At 34.3% G+C, this 23,242-nt stretch overlaps 1 protein-coding gene across 1 annotated transcript in view; it reads left to right on the forward strand.

The window, feature by feature from the left end:
- Positions 1 to 23,242, forward strand: part of LOC104492025 (TBC1 domain family member 22A-like) — a gene marked incomplete at both ends in the record, with an annotated part of 63,372 nt that overhangs the window by 33,898 nt on the left and 6,232 nt on the right. Inside the window, 2 exons of the mRNA XM_010134526.1 lie at positions 2,634 to 2,748; positions 9,265 to 9,267. Of these exons, the coding sequence (XP_010132828.1) occupies positions 2,634 to 2,748; positions 9,265 to 9,267 (118 nt within the window). The remainder of the gene's footprint in view (positions 1 to 2,633; positions 2,749 to 9,264; positions 9,268 to 23,242) is intronic.

Raw genomic sequence — 23,242 nt, forward strand, 5'->3', positions numbered from 1 at the left:
AGTCCTGTATAGAAACTTAAATCAGTTTGCCTTTTAGGTTTTCAGTGCTCATTTTTTTCAATTCAGAACAGTGAATGAAACTTTATGAAAATGGGTGGGAAATTGAAAACACTATTTCAGTGTGTATTTGTTGAATTTCTGATTAGATACCTTTGGGGATATTAAAGCTGATGTGCCAATCTCTGAATGATCCTTCCTGCTCAATAATATGAAAAAAACACAAACCCAAATAGAAAATCCATAACCCACACCCCCAACTTAGTTTTCATCTCTGGATTTTAAAAATGCTTTAAAATCCATAGGCATCTCCGTTTGCAGTGCAAACTGTATATATTATCAGCTTCTGAGCAAAGGAAAGGTTGATGGTACAAATTTGGCAGTTGTTTGACTTGAAACATGCCTTCATGAAAAGCACTGTTTTTATAATTTTTACAATGGGTATTTTGATAGCTGTTACTTACTGAATTACTGTTTTATTTATTTTTGTTTCTCACTGTACATATTTTGTAACCCCATACTTTTTTTCAAGAAAGTTAATTGCATTTGGAGTGTGTTAAATGTGTCCTTTATTTGAAGTGAAATACAGAATGGTAACACTGATAATACTGAAAACTAGTGTCACTGAAACTAGAAATGGCAACTGACAGAAGCAGGAAGGGTGGCTGTTAGCTAACTAACTTAGATTTGCAGTTTTCCGATAGTAGTAAGAGGGTGACATAAACAACTGTAATTTCATAAAGGTATAATAAATATGTAAAATGTAAAAGCAAGCTGTAAATGGCAGAACTTAAGGTTGTTGATAGAAAATGAAATCCCACTGGCTATTGCTTGATGCGCAGAGGTTGGTAATTTTTCAGTTTAATATGCAATGTATATTAAAAAACATGGGGTGGCAGGACTAGCACCAAGAATTTATAGCTAAAGGAATAAGCATCTTGGCTAATGAAAGCAAGAGGATTTTATGGAGATTTTACTAAATTAATACCTCCCTTTTGCCTAATCTTTGCCCCAAAACTGAAATCACACTGAGCAAAAACTGAGTATTAATTGTAGCTGTAATGGATCAGACATGAGCTGCATTAAGGCTTGTGTTTCAGTGCCCACCAAAGCTTTTCATAAATATTTCTGTTGACAGTCTCCCTTGTTCTGTGGATTTTCAGCACAACAGGGAAACGTAAAACCTGGAGATCAGGGAAAGTTAATTCTCAAAATAAAGCCTGTGGGAGAAGGGTAGGTGTTGACATCTGGGACTTGTTTTCAAAGCAAAAGGTACAAATGTGTTTCAGCTTCAGGTAGCTTACATGGAAGCCTGTAATGGGACTTTGAGATACCCTGATGTGAGTCATATTTGCCTAGACCTTTCCTTATGTGAAAATGACTGCCAGAGGGCTTTTAAACTAAATAAGATTTTATTTAAAACAGAATTAGGATAGTCAACTTCTCAGTCTAATAAAAACTGAAAGTGAGCTTGAATAGAGGTAATACAGCCTTCATATACTAAACATCCTCTGCCCCTTGGGTACTTTCAGGGCAGGTCTTCTGTGGGCTTGAGCATTCCTTGACTTCTGGGGTTGCGGCAACCTACGCGATCTCCTTGGAGTCCTTACAAAGGCTCTCAGTTTTTATCAGCATTAAAACCTGATCTTAAACGACATAATCCTTTGGTTTGAGCTCTCACTTCTCTGCGCCACTTACCTGCCTCTGCGTTCTGGCTTCTTGGGCAGACCTTCCAGGAAAAGAGCAAAAATTCTTTTGCTTCGGAAGATTATACCTGGTTGAGTACTTGTAATTAGGGCTAAACAGATGGCAGCTTTCACTCTGCTGCTTATTTGCAGTATTTTAAAGTCATGTAGCATGTCCAGAAGCAAATAATGGAGAGGAAATACAGCTTGTCACAGGCCAGATTGTGTCAGAGATAAGTTCTGTGATTTCCCTGCTTCATACTCTTCTCATGCTGTCCTAATGATCAGGAATGTTGTGGCCTTAGGAGCTTTTGCAGATCATGAGCAAGGTATGGTTTACATAGTTGAGGGTGTGAGGCTGTGTGATATGGCAGGCAGTTGCCTTATTTCGACATTTCCTGATTTTTTCAGATTTTTTGTTAACTAGTGTACCTGCTTCTGAAGTCTAAAACTCCACACTGCAGTATTAGGCAAGTTTAACTCTTACAGAATCTCTTTTTATGGGCATGTTATTAAAAAGATCTAAGCTGTGTGAAATACTTCTTTCTGTTATTTAGGGATAAATGGAGTATGATATTGATAAAATAATTCTTTCAAAGAGGTGAAAAATCATGGGAAGATGGTTTAGTGTTTCTGTCTCTTGAGGAAAGAGGAATATTTTATTATTGGAAAAGCTCCAGTGAATAAGTGCTACTTTGTTGTGACTGAATTATATACTAGGTTCGTTTTACCATGTGCTAATACCCTGAAAATGCTTCCTTTTGAAAAACTGAGAAGTTTACTTAGCACTGGAAGTTAATTATGAATACCAGTGTTCATTTATGCTTTTGTATGCATGTTTTTATCCTAGTAACTCTATGATATTAAATTTGTCCTTGTGTGATTTTCAACTGTTTAAAACGTGCTCATCACTTCATAAATTACCTGACAGTTTCTTTAACTCTCTTTCAGATCTTTGAAAGAATTTTGTTTATCTGGGCAATACGTCATCCAGCAAGTGGATATGTTCAGGGCATAAATGATCTTGTTACTCCATTTTTTGTAGTCTTCGTATGTGAATATATAGGTAAGATTTTTTTTTTATTACCGTTATGAATTGGTACTGATTTTTGAACAGCATTTTCATTTTAATCTGAATAATGATGTGAATGAGCTAATCAAAGCATAATTTAATGTATGAATTTTCTCAGAAAATTTCATAATTATAAATCTATATAGTTTCCTTTAAATAACTGCAGAGAAGCAATCAAGTTTTGTGTAAGTAGTCAGTGGAGTTCAGGAATCTTTCAGGTTTTTGTTGCAAACAACTTCCCCTTCCAACAAAAAACAACCAACCAATACCCTCTGTAGGAGTTGCAGTATTCTCTATTTGTCAGATCTGACAGCAGGGGAAAGAAGCACAATCTAAGATTTGCTTTCATCTGGAATTCATCTTGAATTCTAGTTAAGAATGTTCACCACTCCTTGGGCTGTTTTTCTTCTTAGGTGGTTTTATTTTCCTTTTCTCTCTCTCACTCTTCTAAATGACTTTTTTTTTGTGAAAATGTTAGATTGTACATATGAAATGAGGATGTCTTAAAAAAAAAAAACAAAACAACAAAACAAGACAGCAACAAAAAAACCCCCACACCAAAAGAAGAAAAAAAGCCCATGAAACAAGGAAAACTTTTCAGTGTATAGCAGAGAAATTAAAGTAGAGGGAACCTGTTAAACTGGATCTGTGACTGAGCGAATGGCAACCTGGAATTAGGGTCTGGAAACTAAGGCAGTAGTAATGACATTTCCCTGGTTAAGAACTCTGCTCTGCTGGGGCTTACAACATTAGTAACAACAGTAGTGTAAACCAGCTGCATTTCTCTTGAGTTTGTGGCCTTATATGCGAGTATACCTTTTGAAAACTTTTATTTGGCAAAATGATACTGGTTAAATGCTCATCTCTTTCTAGAGCATCATTTATATGTTAAACTTACAGGTTAGCATTTAAGGCTTTATAAACATTGAGAGTATGGCTAATCATGAACAAGAATTCATTAATAATTTGAATATAACTATGCATGTAAAAGGTAAAATTAAACAGTAAAAATGACAGTGTTGATCGAGTTGGTCTGGCTTGGATTAGAACTGTGTTTCTTGTATTTCTGTTTGTCATACACACATAAAATGAAAATACATGATACATATGTGTAATCTTGAGCAATGGATAGTTCGGCTACTTCAGTGAGGCTGCTGTATACAGTGGATTCTCCCTACCTTCTCTATGTAAGGTACCCATTGGGGTCTTAATCCAGATTGATTAGATTTAATGAAGGGCAGATTATCCTTGAGTGGATGATAGACTATCCATTTACTCATTTGCATGGCAACACCTCTGTTGCTTTGTTCATTCCTTGTTTCATAGGGGGACATTTCATTGCTAAGCAACTAATGAGAACTACTGCTGCTTTCTCTCTAATCATCTCTTAAGTAGGGTAGAGGCCTACTCCTGAGAGTACTTGCAGTTTCTGCCTTTTACTCCCTCATTTGACAGTTAATGAAAATGTTCTTAATGATCCTAGAACAGTAGGGTCTCTAGTAGACTTTAGGGTTGTTAATTGAAATAAGAAGTTCAAATGAGATGTGATTAGAGAATTGATATTCCATGTTAAATAGACCATTTAATTAATATGGTAAATAAGTTTGTCTTTACCACCAACTTACATTTGGAGACCTTGGTGGTCGTTGATGTGTTTGTCAGTTTGTTAGTATTTTCGTATTTGAGAGTGTATCTTTTCCAGCAAGTGTCCAGTGAAGAAAGGAAAACCTCAAAATTAACAACTGTAAAAGGTATTTTCCCACTGAAAAAGTATTTTGCCACTCAGAAAACTGTATTCTGAAAGCTCATTTAAAACCTAATAACTATATAATAAGAAGAATACCAAAATTAAGGTATTTTCTTCAATATAGTAGTGGTCCTGGCTGTACAGCAGATATTTCCCCCGGTGACATATAAAAACTCTCTAAGAATTGTCTTGAAATAGTGATTTGATTTGAGTCTTTCTAATGTGTTCAAGTTACACTGACTGATGCATTCAAGTTAGAATGAATAAGAATGTGCATTTTACACAGACTTGAAATGGGCACATTAAATTTATGAAGTACCTCAAAAATCCTGAGCTTTGTAATAACATTACAGAAGGATTCAAAACTCAAACTATTAATTGTGCTTAAGTTATTTAGATAGAAATAAATTCAAAATCATAGGGATTTCTGAGCAAAAATGTTTATTAGTGTATTTAATATTTACTCTAGTAGTACTCGGTATTTACGTTAGATTTTTACTTTAGAAATCTCTTATTCTAATTTTAATTGAATATTGGTTGGTACCTTGAACTGCTTTATTTATGGCTTTCTTTTAGCTATTGATTTTTGTATTTTTCTCAATTTAACAGAAACGTTTGTGTTGCAGTTCTCAGTCACTTGGGTCCTGATTCATGCCATTACAAGTGATAATGCCTTTTGCTGTAGGTTCTTTCTATAACGAAAAAAAAGAGGTCCTAAAGGATTATTAAAGAGCAATAATAAACTGTTATTATTAACAATGCCATCAATGATAAATCTGTACTAATTAGATCGTCTGACAGTATGCCCTGATAATGTTTAAACACAGTTGCAGTTTTGTCAAATGTTTTGGTGGAAGGAAAGCCATGTTTATTTCAGTTTATGGCAACTGAGGGAGCCCTTAATCTCGCATATCAGGTGTATGACATATTTATTCTAGTGATGGGAGTCTTTCTGCTCTGCTAAAGACATCCAGAAACCACTTGGAAAAGTGTTGTTAAAGAACTTGTGAAGATACAAACGACATGTATGGAAGCAATAATTTACTTGCCAAGTAACATTTTTGCCTTCAAATCTGAATGTCAAGAAGTAGGTTTGTGGGTCTTTTTATATGGACCGAAGTCATGGATATTTTGATGATGTAGTATGGATTGAAATACCTAATTCTACTTCAGACATTCAGAATAGGTTGAGTGAATGTAGGAATTGAATATGTTAAATGTTGAGAGCATTCTTTCAGCCTTGCCATGATGAAAATGTAATTTGGTAATGTCTCGTTAGTTCCCCACTCCACAATAAAGTCAGAATACTGTAACGTTGTCAGCAAGATAAAACTTCGGTGTCAAACCAAGACAGGAGAGGCACAACCACTGTTAAAGAGAATTTCAAAGGTGGGGAGATACTGGCCCCTGCTGAAATACAGTAGATTCAGATTAGGATTTCTGCTCTGAATTAGAAGGAGGAGGAATCTAAACCTTAGGTTTCTCATGTGAGAAACCAGGTGATTGTGTATGTCCGTCTCAACATTTTTTATTTTATTTTATTTTCTTCTCATGAGAAATGCTAGAGATCTGTAAGCTTATTCTGCCATAATGTGAAACTTCTTTTGAATTTCAAACACTAGAGGTACAGAAAAACTGCTTAGTGCTTACTCCTCACCTCCTCCTACCTGACATAGCAGTGTCGTACATATGTTGTCAGAACGAATGCTAATTACTGTCAGGGCAGTTTTCCTGAAAGCTCTATGTCTTTGTAGCATATTAGTTTGTGTCAAGATGAATCCAGTCCATATGGATGCAGTTCTAGGGGTGTTTTCATTTGTAAGACATGCTGTGTGACTGCTCACTCTTTGCGGAGTCACTTTGGACAAGGAAATTTTGCACTGGATTGCGTGTCCTGTTTCAAGTTGCTGCACGTGCCGCTCTCTTTGTCCACCTTCCTGTTGCTCTGAGTTCCTGTTGATTTACGTTGTTTCCAAGTTTTAAGTTGTGATGCACAGTTGCTTGTGGTGTCTTGCTCATGGAGTCAGCTACACTGCACTACATCTGAGACTTCAGTACTACATCTGCAGTTCAGTAACTCACTGGCCTTGGTGTGTATATCTAGAACTTGAGAGAGGACCTGGATTTATTCACCATCCAGAGATGAAAGCTCCAGAGAAACACCATCATAATAAGGATGCATGTTAGGTCATTGCTAAGTGAAATGACTTTGAGACCCCTAACAGTGTTGGATCAAGAGCAAATTAGGAGTTAGTAGGAAGTCAAAGTCAAAAATATGAACACTATTGTAGCACTTCATCATTTTATGTTGGATAAAGAATGTCAAGAAAAATGGGGCTGAAGACTGGAATGGCGATCGAGATACTTCTGCAGTCTTCTTGCAGAAGAGAAGCTTGAGGCAATTTGAGGATGTTTTCGAGAACTCAAGCTGAAAACTTTGGAAAGAGGGGTCTTACCCTTGTAAGTATTTTTCTTGTGAACTTAAATCCTTTCATAGAAGGCATTAAGTGCAACTTTTGTTACCTAGTATTTTTTAAATTGATACTGCCCTGGTTTTATGTAATAATTAAACCAGGACAAAATCCTAATGGGACTGGGATGGATGTAGTCCCAGACCACTGTTACTGTGAGAACATAAGGATCTTTTGGTCCTGGAAAAGCCATCACCTGGCTATAGCTCTCTTGCTTACCTTTCTTTCCATTCCCTCCCCTCTAATGTGTCACAACAAGTTGTCTTTTTTTCATTCTTAAAATGAAATTTCATACTAGTTATTGCCTTCTTTCCTTCCTTTTCAGCGTATCTGCTGTGAATAATTAAATTTAAAACTATTAATTTCAGTTAAATTAATAACTGAAATTTTTTTGGTTGAAAGCTCTATCTAAAATTATTATTTTCGTAGTGTAATTGGAGTAATGTTTCAGAGCATTGTATCCTGGCTGTCTCTGAGATAATTCCTCAGTGTTTGTTTATAAAATATGAAAAAAATTTAGCAGAGATTTTTTTTTTTCCAGGAAAGAGAGTAATTTTCTGCAATTTTTAACAGCGTAGTTATTTATGTAATTTTAATGCAGTAAGTAATTTTGTTTAGAATGTACATAAAACAATTTCTGAATGATGAGGCAGCAAGCCAGGAAGCAAAGAGTATTAACCCACTGACTCCAAAGAACTGTTGGAAGGTATTTCTCATACTTACAGGGTTAGAAAGCAAAATTTTTTTTCAGCATGCATTGCTTCCTTTACATGATCAAACTAAACCTTGATTGCTGCAGCATGTAGATTAATCTGAGATATTTGATCCTGCTATGCAAATACCTAGACCTTTCTTATTTAGTTCCGCCAGTTCACTAGTCCTTGGAGAATTATAAATTTTGGGGACATAAATTGGAAAAGATGTAGTTATTCTGCTTCGAAGAGACTGAGTGAAACTGAAGTAATGACAAATTGTTTTGATAAAATGGAAGTTGAACAGGGAGCTATAACTGGATTAACTGGATGCTTCTCCCTCTCTCAGGCCCTTCAAGTGGCTGGAGGCTGATGGAATCATCCTTGCTGTCATCTGGTTTACCAGGAAAGAAATATTGGAAAACTTCCCAGGTCAGAGTGCTCAGGAATATGAAGAATTTCTTCAGTTTGAAATATTAAAAGATTTTATTTGCAATTGTTTTGTGCTCTTGGACACTTTTGATAATTTTGGCATTACTTTTTGTAGCAAACCTCTACTGTTTTAATGCCTTTTTTGTTTAAATAAATACATGATTTTGAACAATACTGTATTAAAATGTTTTTATTTACACATTTGTTTGAAATTATTTATGAAACTTATGCAAATTCAATTTGCATAAAAGCAGATACAAAGCTTAACTGACATTCTAACAGTCTTGCAAGTTGTAAAATTATTAAGAAAATATTTCCTCATTTTTTTAAAACCATGCATGAAAAACTTGCATGAAAAGCTATTTAAAGTAGTTTAAATCACTCTTCTTCATAGGAAATTTCAATGCCAAGTTCCGTTCGGTCACATTAAATTTCTTTCCTTAATGCAAATCACCAGTAATGTAGTTTCCAAATACAAAGGTGTATTTCAGTGCTGCTTCTTCATGATTTCTATGACTTCTTATAGAAATACTCACGACATCAGTGAAGTTGACTGAAATTCTCCTAAACATGAACAGTATTATATGAAATATCCTTTGATAATTGAGTGGAATGTTGTTATTATCTGGGTGATTTGATTGGGCAAGAAATGTAGAAAGCTTACACAAAAAACTCTTTTGAATTAAAGTCTTGAGAATATTGAAAACCCAATTCCATCTTCTACATAAGTCCAGAAAACATCATATACGTTCCTCTCTAAAAGATCTGCAAAATAGATGAGACACTCATTGGTCTGAAACTTTGGATTTAACCTGTCAGTTCTCTTCCAAGCACTCTTTGCTTTCACGTATTATGAAAGACTTAGTATATGCACACAGACATATACATAACTATAACGTTATGTATAACTATAACATTATGTAACGCAGAAGTTGCTCAGCATTGTCGTAGCTTGCTTTGAGATAACCACCGTTCCGTTTTTCAATTTCTGGGAATACGTTCCCTCACTTTCACCCTGTTGATGTGCCAGTCTACTGTCCAGTGAAAGTATTTGAAAGTGGTGCAGAGTAGCTGAAGAGAGGGAGGGCTGTGATGAGTAAGATAAACAGCATTTGCATTTGTTTTTAAACATTGATGATTCCTGCTTTGCACCATGGAAAAGGTGAAGAAGGTAAGCAGAGACCTGTGTTGTGCCCGTCCATAGTGCTGAGGACTATACCGGCTTTCTGTGCTGCGTGGTAGCACTGATTTTGACTGTAGTGGGAAAGCAGCTAGAAATGACAGGTGCTGAAAGAGAGTCCTAACAAGGCGTTTCCTAACTCATTATTAAATAGACTTTGTGGAGCTAAATCATGCTTTATTCTGTTTGTTTCTGATGATTTGGCTTGTTCTGCTTTATTTAGGAGCTTCCTGAGACCCTTTTATAGGTCTCATTTCCTCTGTACATCTGTGTTTTATACCACCTATCAAATTCCTCAGTTGAAATTCAACCATTCTTTTTGTGTGGAAAATACTAATTGCTCCATATTTAAGTCACTGCAGTTTTTAGACTCTGATGTTTATAGTCCTGTTGCAATCGATCTCTGTGAAGAAGCTGTGTATTCTGGGAATTCGCAATCACTTTAAAATACATGCATACCCTTCTGTAATTCAGAAGGGTTTTTTTTGGTTTTTTTTTTTCTCTCCATTCATTTAAGTATTTTTGAGTTGTAGTGAAAAAATTCCGAAGTTCCTCTGGGTAAATTACATTGCATCAAAGGAGATAAAAATACAGACCTGTATCTTAGTGTTTTTAAAAAACTTAGCACTCTTTTGAAGCAGTTGGCTAGATTATATTTTTAAATTGTTTTTATCTATGTCTCACTTAAGAATAATGAATCATTCACAACGCCTGAGCAATTTTCTTTGTTAATATGTAATGTAGTTTTCCAGGCTTAATTGGGCAAAGAAATCTTAGTATTTTATATCCTTCTGTTCAGTTTAATCAAGGAGGAGAATTCATGTGAAAATAACTAGAATTGTTTGAATTGATGGTCAGCTAGCAGTGCTTGCCATAATATACCGCTGTGTCTGTGGTTGGTTAATAAAGCGGTATATTTGGGCGCACTGCAAACAGAACTGCAAGAAAACTATAGGTGGTATTTAGAGGACACCTTATACTTAGTTTATGAAGGGATTGGGAATGAGAGAGCAAGAAGGAGGACAAATATGTCTTCAAGTTCTTGTGAAATAGAATTGATTAATAAGGTGACAGTGAACTATAAATTGCCTTTAATATTTTGATCCTGTTGTTTTTGTATTTGGGTGTCTATTTTAATTATTTACCTGGACAAACTAATCTTTATCTTTCAGCATGACTTGATGGAATATTGACTTTTTAGTTGCAGTTTGACTCATCTGCACAGTGAGCACTTTGTTCTATTTTAGAGTTATAGAACTATTTCAGTTAAGGACTATTTTTTCATGTAGTTATCAGAGTAAAAGCCCTAATGAATGCAGTTGAGCTTTACCCAGGTCTGCACTTTGTGTGTGGCTTGCTGGTGAGAGGGCAGTGTACCCTGCCTGTTCTAGCTTCATTTCACCGCTCTCTAGGCTTAAGAATGGAGCTGCATACATTTCGAAATCAGGTTCAGTTGGACAGAAAAGGGTTTGTTTGACCTGTGCTTAGATCACAGCTAAATTAGGGCTTGCTGCTATCAAAATGGTTAGCTTTGCTTTCTCTTTTCCAACCCCAAACATGCATTCCTGTCTTCTCCCTTCGGTCAGTCAGCTCTGGCTTTTTTCTAGCGCAGTGGATCAATTCAGTTAAACTGGCAGGAAACTAGCCCCATAATAAAATAATTAATTTAACTTTTTGCTCTCATCTCAAGGATCAGAGATGAACATCAGATATGATGTCGGGTTAGGAGCATGTTAGGGAAGGAGAGGAGCAAGATCTCTGTTTAACACCAAGTAGTTTTTAGACTGCTTTAGCTATGTATTACTAAACTGCTTGCTCATGGTGAGTCTTTGTGAATTCCACTTTTGCTTAGCAAGTTCAGAAGCACTCAAAAAAGCACCTCAACAGACAGATGTAAGGCATGGCACCCTGCTTTTCTAGTACTGTCTTGAATGGCCATGATTTATTATAATAGACAGCACTGTGTTGCAAAATCAACCCTTCTCTGATTTTGCATTTCAATTTTGATTTCACTCTCTTCAATATACTGTCAGATTTCCAAGCTGATTGTAACAGTTCATCTGAAGGATTGGATGAATGGTTGCATCCAACAGACTTCTTGCAGAAAGATTTGAGACTGACTGAAAAAGTTTTTGTCAATAGTTGTGGTAACCAAGCACCAATATAAGTTTTCTAGTTACCAGTTTCAACTTCAAGTCTAATTAAAAAAAAACCAAAACACACCTCAAAATTTTTAGTCCTCCTGATAATTCCACTGAAATTCTACTTTATTTGTTTATCGCATGTAGAATTGCTTTTAATGTTACTTCTGTCATAATATAATCTTATTTTTTTTGAGTAGTTCCATGGGTCTTTATAACCAAAGTCTTATCATACTGATGGAATGAAGAAAAGTCATCGTCATGACCTTCTTTGAAAAAAAAATTAAGTTCTTGAAAATCCATTTGGTTAGCCACATAAATTGCAAAATCAAAATTGTTTTTCTCATGAACTGGCACATATTGCAAGTTTGAATAAAGTGTGGGCTGTGATAAAATAACTTCTTTAGTTTGATGACAGGTATGTAGTAGTTGTGCTGGATACTTGACTCATACCCTCCCTCAACTTGTAGTATCTGTGAAAGAAAAAATAATATATTTTAACTAAAACTTCTTCATGGATACTTTTAAAAAAAGGCTTCTCTCTATTTGAAATGGAATAAACCTAATTAAAGCTAGAGTTCTCTGGCTGTGGTTAGCTGTTGCTGTCAGAAGTAAAAAAAAGACTTTAATATTATCCTAGTAAGTATATCTAACTGCTTAATTGCCTGTTATTTTTAGTTCTCTGAGAGAAAATTAATACTTTGAGTAATGGTGTTAATTGCTCATAGTGTCTTACGAGTTTCTGTTTAAAAGAAAACCCCAACAAACAAAACCTGAAATCTAAACACTGAAATTTTTAGATGTATTAGTCTTTCAGTCTTTTTTTTTTTTTTACTTTTTAAACTTTCTTTAAAGAAAGAGCAATGCACACAACACATAGATTTTTGAATGTTCATACTGAATGGAAAAAACAGTAGGTAATGTATATATGAAAGATGCCATTGCAAAAAAAGAAAAAAGTAACAGGGAACTGTCATCATGTGGTTATAAAACTTAAAATGTGTGCCGTTTCGTATGGTAGTAGAGTTACCGGGAGCGTTAGAATTCAACTTATGAAACCGCAGCACTGAGTGTGTTTTAACTCTTAATACATACAGAAGGGTGAAACACAAACCCCATGACTTGTTGAAAAATAAAGCAATAATACTTCAGTTTTAGTGTTAACTGAACTTCTCTGTTGCAGTTATTCTGTCATACTCTGGTTATCAATTTAAATTCAAAATTGGATTTCAAGGGAGAAAGAGCAGCTGTCACAGTTGTATTTATCTCCTAGAGTTTTATGAAGCTTCTCTTGCACATAATTTGAAACAGTTTGCTTTCTGTTTTCAAAGAGTAAAGTGGACTTTACTAAATCTCAATAGGATTATTGCATTGTTTTATAATGTTACTATTTACGGGCTAGATATTAAAGGTATTTTTTGATTATTCAAACAATTTTCAGATAATGCTGCCTTTGAGTTTTATAATTCTGATCTGTTATATATTCAACATACATTTATGAACAAATTACAAAAATATAGTTCAAGATGACAGTTTGGTTTAAAATTCCCCTCATGAGCTTTTATTTGATAAATAAAAGAAGGACATATTTATGTTGGGGTTTTTTTCTTTTTTGACTTTGAAAAGTATTTTCTTTATTTCTTTGTGTTTGTACTAATGTCATGATGTCCTAAAACAAACTGAAATGTTGTATTTGTCTAAGACCGGTTCTTTAGTGTAATCTCCCTGATTTATCTCATGTAGTTTGAGATGCAATTTTTGTAAATAAAGAAGTGGTAATAAGAGGAATGGAAAAGTTAGACAAAATGGTAAGTGGTTGATTTGTACTAGAGACTAGAGAAGAGGTTAGCCAGGTATTTCAAATTTAAAAAGGGAAATAATTTCTTATGAATATACCTTCACAGGAAAACTGTTATATTAAAAAGTAACTTTCCCTTTCTTGGGAGAAGGGAAAAATGAGTTTAAAAAACCCCAAACAACAACAACAACAACAACAACAACAAAACCTCTTCAAACTTCCCCCTTAAAAAAAAAAAAGTCATCATTATTTTTGTAGGTCTTTTAATAAAAGGAAAAAACTTGTCTGTACGTAAGAAGAAAATACTTGAGTTGTTCAGACTTGTCATGTTAGAAAATGCTCTTTTCAGAGTGGCATCTACATGCTAAGTTGGTGTACTCTGGATCCCAGAGCTGTCACTTCAACCTACTAAAAAAAGTATTTCAAAGCAGTGATATATCTAATTATCATACCACAATATTTTCATTGAAAGTGAGTAAGCAACAATTGCTGTATTTTTGATCTGTGTTTGTCTGACAAGCTTTCAGAAAAGTTGTCTGAAGGCATTAACAAAGATTGGCTACAGGGAAAAGCTGTAAAAGCAACTATTAAAATAGCAAATACCTACTATCTCAAAGGTTAAAATAAGTGTTGGACAGAGGATTTATCAGATGTGACGATTTCTGATGACTGGTAGTAATTACTTCCAGGTACCATTATTTGAAGTCATTGTTTTTATCTTAAAGATGCTGACTGGCTTTCTTGTTAAAATAGCGAATTAAATGAAAATTTTCCATCTTTGCTGGCCTAAGATAGTAACTGAAAAAATGGCAAGTGCCATTTCATAGACATTTTTGGGAATCATTTGTCTGTAGGCGTAAGATTACCTTCATCTTCCTACTCTTCCTAATGTAATAACTTGTTCTAGTACAAAAATGTCTTATTGCTGTTAGGGAGAAAAGAACTGGATTATATTTCCTTAAATTTACAGGTTCTTTTTTCCACATTATTGTAAGTGGAGGCATCTGCAGGTAGGGTTTGAGGTTTTGAGTTGGGTGTGGTTTTTGGTTTGTGGTTTGTTTGTTTGTTTGTTTTTTGTTTTGTCTGTATGCTTCTAAATCATATGAAATAATAGTATGTTGAGAATACAGGTCAGTATACACTGGATTGACCCGACATCCATTTATTATTTGTATTAAAATTGTGGTGTGAAGACTGTTTTGAAAAGCAGAATCAAAATGTGAAGAATGGACAGAAGTTTAATCTCCTTTTAGATGTCTGTCATGATTTTTCATTTAAGAGAAACTGCCAGACAGGGACTTGAAAGTTACTAATAAAAATTTCTTCAATTATATCAGTGCCAGGAAACCTATCAAAGAGTCAAAAAGTCTGGCAGATGTATGAAGGGAGTCTGTGAAATGAAACCCCATGCCATGGATTCTTTGCTTAGACGTTTCATGGGAAAAAACTTTACAGACTCAGGCTTATGAACAGTGTCAGAAGAATTCTTTTGAATTTTTAATGTAAAAGATGGATAGAACAAATCTCTAATTTAATAAGAAATTTCTAAGGTCACATGGGACTAATCAAAGGTTCTAACAAAATGAAATTTATGTTTAATGTGGCAATATCTCTTTATAGACCTTGAAAGCAACTTGTAAGTTTCTTTAATTTAAATTTTATATTGTGATTAAAGGCACGCGTTATAAAAATGCTGAGATAGCATGATTGTAATAGTTTGTCTTCAATTTCTGCTGACTGGTGAGCAGAATTGTTTCTTAGACTACAAGTTGTCTCTGCTGTCTCAATTCTTCCTGAAAGTTTATTCCACATTGTTTTATCACTACCAAGCATTTCCACTCTCTCCAAGGCAGTCTGTGTGCTCCATTAGCTATATGATTTTCTTTTCTTTCATTCTTTCTTTTTTTTTTTTCTTAAGCAATGTTTACTGTGAGGGTGGTGAGACCTTGGAATAGGTTGCCCAGAGAAGTTGTGGACCCCCGCCCCTTGATAGTATTCAAGGTCAGGTTGGACAGGGCTTTGAACAACCTCATCTAGTAGATGTCCTTGCTTGTTGCAGGGGGGTTGGACAGGATGATACTTAATGTCCCTTCCAACCCAACCCATTCTATGATTCTGTACTGTTCTTTGGACAGAGATCCACAATCTTACTTGTGTTCTACTTCAAGTGCCTCAGGCAGTTTAGAGCTTAATATAGATTTTCTTCTGGCCTAATATCTAACTGTATTGTCATTAGTAATCAGAATAAGTACGTTAGAACTAGTCTTTTCTGTTGATGGTAGGTATTTGAGGTTTTCAGGTAACTCCCAGATTTGCCTGCTAAATCGCAGTCTTTTTGTATGATTCAAGTATTTACTTCTAGCTCTTCTGGTTTTTTGGTTGTGTTTTGGTTTTTTTCCTCAGAGGTATGCTAAAGAGTACTTGAGGAAAAAAGATTTTTATTTCCCATGTATATAAAAAAATCCTGGTTCAGTGCATAGGATGATGTTTTTAAGTGTATAAACACAATTTCTGATGCAGATTTTAATGATCTATATTTGAAGTTTGTTTTGCATCTGCATGTATATTTCTAAATTTTTAAATGCATCTGTCTGAAGATGTGTTATTTCATGTTGCTTAGTGCACACTCCCAAAATTTTAAAAAGTAAATGAATTTGATAGTATGAATGTTAAAAATTAATGTATTTCTGTTAAGTTTGAAATACCTTTTGTGATTCGCAATGTCTCATTTTTGAAGGCAATTAATAAAGGAGTAGACTTGTACTGTGTGAGGAAGTCATGAGAGGTTAATGAAAGGTATTTTCTTTGAAACTACAAGCTGGAAGTGTTGGGTCATGGAAATAAATGGAAAACAATATCTTGGATAATGGTAGAAGCAGTAAAATGAAATTCGACAGAAACCAAAAGATTTCTGCAGGTATAAAAATGAAAGTATTGTGAAGAATGAGAAAGTTAATTACAGTTAATGTAACTATGAGAGAGGCATGTATTCCAAGGGGAGCAGCATGTTTTCATTCTGGCTTATGCATTCGTTTTACTCTCCCCATGGTCTCCAGTTATAATTAATGATAATCTTTCTACAGTGAAGCAGCACAGAGGTGGTTATGCTTTCAGATCAAAATCTTCTCAAGCATGCTTTCCAACAGACTTGGAAATGACTCTAATGGCATTTTGCCATCCTAATACCACAACTTTGTGTGTTTATTATGCAGTAACTCACAAGAAGAAAAGGTGAAAGAAAGAATTTCTTAAGCAGTGATAACATGCTGTACAAATGTCAGGAATGTAACAGTCAAGCATGGTTGCATAGAAAGGTAGCATCTCAAAATGTAAGAGAAGGTTTTCAAATTTAGTGGATCAGAGCTTTAAACATAGTTAGCTTTTTTTTGTCTTATTCGTAATGAGATATATGGCTTGTTCGTAATGTTTTCTAGATTTCCAACCAGTTCAAATACAGTTGTCAGAAGTTTCTGTGTTGAAACTTTTTAATTTTAATAGGTTTTGGTTGTAGTTTAAATGAAAACGTTAAAAAATCATAAAGTAAATGTGCTTATTCATCAGCATGGCAATTTTTTGCTTGCTTTTAATTTGGGAAATCTGAAATTTTTAATTTCTACTTTAAGCTGTGTAAAAAAATTTATAAAGCAGAAGTGAAAAATTAAGGTCTTAAGTGCGATAACAAAAAAATAAACATTTTTTGTAAAAGTTTTTCATATATATTTTTGAATTTTCTTATTTCATAGAAAGAGAATATTTACTGCTTTTATATCACATTAGTTTTGATTAAAAATACTTCAAAAATTATTGACTTATAAAATGTATTCTCATCAAAGACATTTATAAGCTGATTTGCATGTTCCAATCTCTGTTGATTCTAAGATAAAAATCTATTACAGTACAACTGTAATATATAGACATTTGCCTTTCTTACAGTAACATAGGAAAAGAAAAATAAAGAAACTGTGTTCATATATTTGAATAGATGGAACAGGTTTTTTTCCTAGAGGTTGTACCATGTGACGTGATTATTTATTTATCTTAACAATAAGTATTTATAAAGTATGTAAAAATATATTGAATCTCATGAATAAAGCAAGCCTTGTAGCTCTTTTGCCACAGATGCATGTGTAGCAGTTTCATTAGGAAACTGTAAATCACAGCAGATTAAGATAGTTAAAGAATGCGCTCAACAGTTAAGCAATGTAAGAAGTAGTGTTGCCTGTGCACTCAAGAGTTTATTCTCCTCAAATTCAGTATATGTGATTTGTGCTAAAAAGTGCAAATAATGGATTTATTAAACATATGACAGTTTATGGGATTGTTCAAATGAGTTCTGTTTGCCTACCTTTTAATATTAAGAAATTATGTTCAATACAGTTTATTTTTTTAATATTGTTTCAGCTAAGAAGAATTAATTTTCAATACTTCTGCAATTCACCCTTGCATACACACATATGTAGACATTTTCAAAATTTTTTAAAACTGATTTTGGCCTTTAATGCAGTTGATTTTCTTTCCCTGTCCAATAAATAATTAATTTTGAAATCTACATCAATGTATCGATTCTTTCTGAAGGCTCTTCCACTTAAAAAAATGCAATCCTAGAATGACTGTCTCTAAAATAGCCCTGTAATGAATCCCATACCTCAAAACAGTCAAGGCTTGTGTTCCTAAGGCTTGCTTTTTAGACTTGTTTGACCACACCATGGTTTACTCTTAGCCCCTTCTTGCTGTTTTGTGCTTTGTGTGTTTGTGTGTAGGCACATACATAGGCTTGATGCTGTAAAAAATTAAGTGATAAGCACAAACTAGGTAATTAAAAAATGTGATTTGGGAGACATGTTCAACCTTTAATTTTTCATTTCCTATTCTCCAAGCACCTTTTGGATTTCTCAGGAAACTCCCTTATCAGGCATTCTAAGAAAATGCTCATCAGCATCCTGTGCTCATCACGCATAGTGGATGCTAATTACTAGTCTTGTAATTTGGTATCACATGCACCACTTCTCCCTAGCAATCTGTTTTGGTTGACAGCAGCAAGCCTATTGAAGTGATTACTCTGAGAAGAATTTGTGCTGAACATTGTGTTCTTCATCATTGCTAAAACACATTTTTAAGAAGAGCTGTAACAAGCTTTGAAGACTCCCTTTTTGCAAGGATGTCGTATAAGAGGGTGCCTGTCTGCTGTTTGGCATTGTGCAAGCTCTGTGGGTCAAAGGGTTGTTGGTGCTGCTTTATCTACTTGGCTCTCTTTCATACCCTGTATTGGTGGTGGACTTGTTGAAGTAATAAAGGCATTTTCCATCTTTCTTGTATCTGAGTTGTTGAGCAGTAATCTTGGTCTGCAGCCTATGAGGAATTGATGTCGTCTTTGATTTGCAACATGAGCTGGGAATTTCCCTATTTTTCAAATAATTTTATCATTTGTGAAAACAGGCCTGTTTGTGTGTAGATATGTGCAGTGAGTAATGAATTAAGGACAAGCTCTGGACTACCTAGTGTGGGGGAACAATAAATTGCTGTTAAAATCTAGTCTAGAAAAAGCCTGCGTAGAGAAATCGTACTGGCAAGCATGTAGGCCCACTAAAGGGAGTCTCTCAATTATTTGCTGCAGAATCTGGAATTAGAGAATAAGTATGTGAAATATTCACTCTTTTGTGAGAGATTAAATTGGGAGTACTTGCACTATCATATGTTAATTTTGATGAGCATGAAAATTGCGTCAAAGTAATCAAGCTTACAGTGTTTTTGGAGATGGTGACTGACTTTGTTCTCCAGGCCAAAGCAGAGTATAACATCTTCTTGTGCACTAAAATTATGTACAGAATTAATATTAATAAAGTAAAATTATTAATGTTTAAAACATCGTTCTTATACTGCTGTATATTTATCTTGCTTATTATTGCATCTTAAGGAAATTGTGGCAGATAACTGAAAACAAGTGTGAGATTATTAACAGTGTTAAAACAGACAAGTCATCAATACACTGCATATGTGAAAATGTGACCGGTAATAGAGGAGTATTTGAAATGCAGTAAGGTCGTGTTTACCTAAGCCTGGACTAATTAGATGATTGAGTTCTTTTTATGTTTTTTTCATTTCACCTTTGTGATACCTGCAGTATCACAAGAAAAGGGAGTTTTTACTTTGATGATTAATCCTTTACAGCTCAAAAGCTATTTCTATCAGATAAACGTGTAATTAGGGTTTTTTCAATGAGAGATATTTATGTGCTTATGTACATATTTAATTAGATTATTGTTACTGAAAGAATTTACATTTAAATGCTCTATTATGCCCTGATCTCCTTAGAAAAATATTGACTTAGGGCAGCAGCGACTGAATAGCTGTTTCATAAAGCTTGTTGTAAAAGGAGTTTGAAGCAGACTATGTAAGATCTTCTAGATGTGGAAATGCTTCTGTGCACCTCTGCATGCAATCATATATATATAGCTTTGTAGTTTTTATAATTGGCTGGTAAATTTTAGGTTAGGTCTATCTGAAGATACAACATATAGATTACAGCAAAGTATTTATTTATACAGACAAGTACTTGTGCGTGTACAGTCAGAATGATTTCCTTGCACCTCTGCAGGAACTACATAATTTGGACTTGAAATGTATGGTAATACTTTTTATATATTATATGAGAAATACACTTACACAATTTAGTGCTAAAAAAAGAACAATTTTAAGATCTCCAGAAAATAAGCATTTTTAGTATTTCTACATATCCTTTTGTATATTGGATGTGTGTAAAGAACAATCGTAATTTATTGTTGATCATACAGTCTATTTTGGATTTTTCTTATACCACCACCCATTTCATGCCCTAACTCCCATTCCAGTGAATTCATCTGAGTTTTGCCTGATTCTGAATGCAGAGACACCATTTCAAGATAAAAAGCTAGAATTAAAACATTAATAAGCGAATTAAAACATTAATAAGCAAATTAAAAGTCTGTTTCATTAATAATTAGTTTCCTTTGAAAGAATGTGTGCTTTATTTAATAGAGGGTTTTTTTGTGTGAACTTGCTTAGTGTAATGAAGTAGCAAAACTACCAAGTTACATTCATCTTTCCCACTTTATAAAGACTGAATATTGGTGTTGGTGTAAGTAACAGGTTTAGAGAAATTCTGAGTGCAGGTTGCCTTTTTGTTGGTTGCATTTGAAGACGGTTGGACACAGATGGCATTTTCGATGCATTGAGAGGGCTGCTAGTTACTGTAACAATATCATTAATCCATTTTAATGAAGTCATGTGTTTTTACTGTTTTAGTTTCATTTCAAGACATGATTTCTTCATAAATAAAATCCTCCCTGAAATTAAAATTTTCCAGTTCCTTAATGCAAAAATTTGTGTTGTATGATTCCATCTGTCTGTAATGGCAGATGCTTTTACCCATGATTTGTACTGAAAAGGTGAAATTCAAGCATTTTTTAGAAGAAATCAAATACATCTGAAAGACAGAGATAATTTTGAACAACTTCCACCAAAATAATCAGCTAGTCTTAATCTTGTATTAAAACCTGTTTTTAATGGAGGCAAGCCATTATAATCTGTTCAGCATGTTTATCTTCTTCTGTCTTGGAAAAACAACTCTGTAAGTAGTTGTAGGTAATATTTTTTTTTTATTTTTAATTTTATCCTTATGACTCTGCCTTTGGGAGCGAATCCACTTAAATTAAAGCTGTTTAGAAAAAGTTACTCATTTGCACTGTGGGAAGTTTCAGAAGCACACACAGGGAATGAGTAAAGAACAACTAATACCATGCTCACAGCGATGCACGTACTCAGACCAGCATGTCATTGACTACATGCGACAATAGTTTTCCTCCAGGCAACTATTTTTCTGTCTTCTACAATTACACAGATAACACGATAAAGATCTCCGCAGGAAACGGAAGAAAATGAGACACGTTGCTGTGAAACTTCGTAATTAGGAAATTTTATGCAGTGATCTTTTGTTCCCCAGATACTGATACATGTACACATTGGCCTGCTGCTGTCCCCCATATTCTTGTTATTTAATCTTTTTATTACTGTCCATTCGGATTTCACCCATTGAAAATCTGAAGCTATATAAAACCAGAATTTTCAGTTCTGTTTTCAAGTACAAGTCTTAAATTGAAATAATTTCTCCTGTACTTTTAGGATGGTTATTTTTTTCTTCTTTTGTTGTTCATCCTGAAATCCCTTCCACTCTTTCTTTTCTAAACTTCTCTTGTGTGTTTATTTCTTCATCCAAATAAGCAAGGAAAAAAGAAAAAAAGAGGGAATAACACACAGCTTGATTGCTTTCACCCTCAAAACTGCATGGAAAAAGCAACACTTTGCACTATATACCTACACAAAGAAATGAATAAACGTTAAATATGTAAACTGCTATTTTGCATATTATTCTGCCAATCAGATGTTCCTTAATTGGAGCTTGTAATGAAAATGGATGGCTGTTTTTTATTGCAGCTGCAGTGTGGAAAAGGGTCGTTCAGATATTCAGAGTCAGTTTTAAACTGCCTCAGTTAAGTGCAAGTTAAGGTGAATTGGTGCAACAGAAACCATTGCACATCACTGAGCACTTGCTTGTTTGGTGGCTTTCATGATGCTGTGCCTTCTTTATTAGATTTAGTGTCTGGATGGCTTCCACAGTGTGGCTCCTTGTTCAGCATACACCACATTTAAATCAAAAAGTACCAGTTAATATAACGTATACAAAAATATACTACTTAGCTAACTTAATGAAAAATGTGTTTTAATATATCTGTAAGTAATTAGATTTACACTTTGAAACATTTGGTTGCACAGTTAAGTAATTGGATTTACTCTCTGAAATATTTAGTTACAGAGTTTTAAGCTGAAGTTTGAGGCAGTTTAACGTAGGGTAGATTCTACTAGGGTAAATACTTGAAATGCAATTGAGTTGTTTTAAACTTTTTTTTTTTGTATTTCAAAACTTTATTATCTGACATTAGAAGAGATGACTTAGTCATGCATGAGAAGCACAATGGGAGAGAAAATTGGACTGGAATCAGCTTATATTTTTAAAGAACATATAAAAAATCCTGAATATTTATTTTATCTGTAAGAGGCTTATGAAAATACTAGAGATCAGTCGGTGTAAGCCACAGAAAAGCATCTGTTCTTGGATGTCTCTTTCACAGGGAGAGACAGAACAAGAAAGCCGGATGAGTCCTTCCTGAAAGTGCTATTTATATTTCTGTAATGGTTGAGTTTGTGACTGTGACATTATATTAGGGACTATGGATTTTTTTAGTGAAAGAATTGGATGGTTCCTAAATGCTATCTGTATCTTTTGATTTATAGGATCACCCAAACTGGAGCAGAAAAAACTTGATGATAGTTGCCTTTCCATCTCAATTCATTTTTAGAATGCGAATTCTACTTAAAATAGTGAATTTATGTCAGACCTACATTCTTTTCAGAAAGGCCTGTCTTTACTTTCTCTTTGTGCTTGGTGAGCATACCTGTGATGAAAAGTAGTTGGAACCATTGGCAGATGTTTTTTAAAAGCTATATTCCATTTTCCAAGAAAAAAAAATACAGTTTTGTCTAACTTGATAATCTTACTAGAACAATTAGAATGTAGTTTTTCTAAAATATTAGTGCTGGGGTGTCTGCTGTCCAAGTTGCTTCAGCGTTGTTTCTTGAACTGCTGTTTTTTTCTCACAGTCTGTCGTTCTTGTTCATTAGAGGTAGTTTAGTCACAGGATGAGATTTGTTTTTGATGGGCATTTAAAGTTTCATTTCAGGTAACTTTAGAATTCCACAGTTTAAAGATCTGCATTCTGAGGCAATCCTTTAACGTGCAAATTATATCTTGAATATAGGATTTTCTGTGGATGTGATGAAACTGATTTATTTTAGTTTTCTCCTTTAGAACAAGATGGCTAATACTCTTGTCACTACTTGTTTTTCTGTGTTGGCTGTGAAAGGAGTTAAAGATGCCCACCTTTGATGGCTGGGTGTATCCTGAGCTTTTTTGTTGGTTTAAGTCCTGGTGTTA

Source organism: Buceros rhinoceros, unplaced genomic scaffold (genome assembly GCF_000710305.1).
Source record: "Buceros rhinoceros silvestris isolate BGI_N320 unplaced genomic scaffold, ASM71030v1 scaffold7574, whole genome shotgun sequence".
In the NCBI taxonomy this organism is placed as follows: domain Eukaryota; kingdom Metazoa; phylum Chordata; class Aves; order Bucerotiformes; family Bucerotidae; genus Buceros; species Buceros rhinoceros.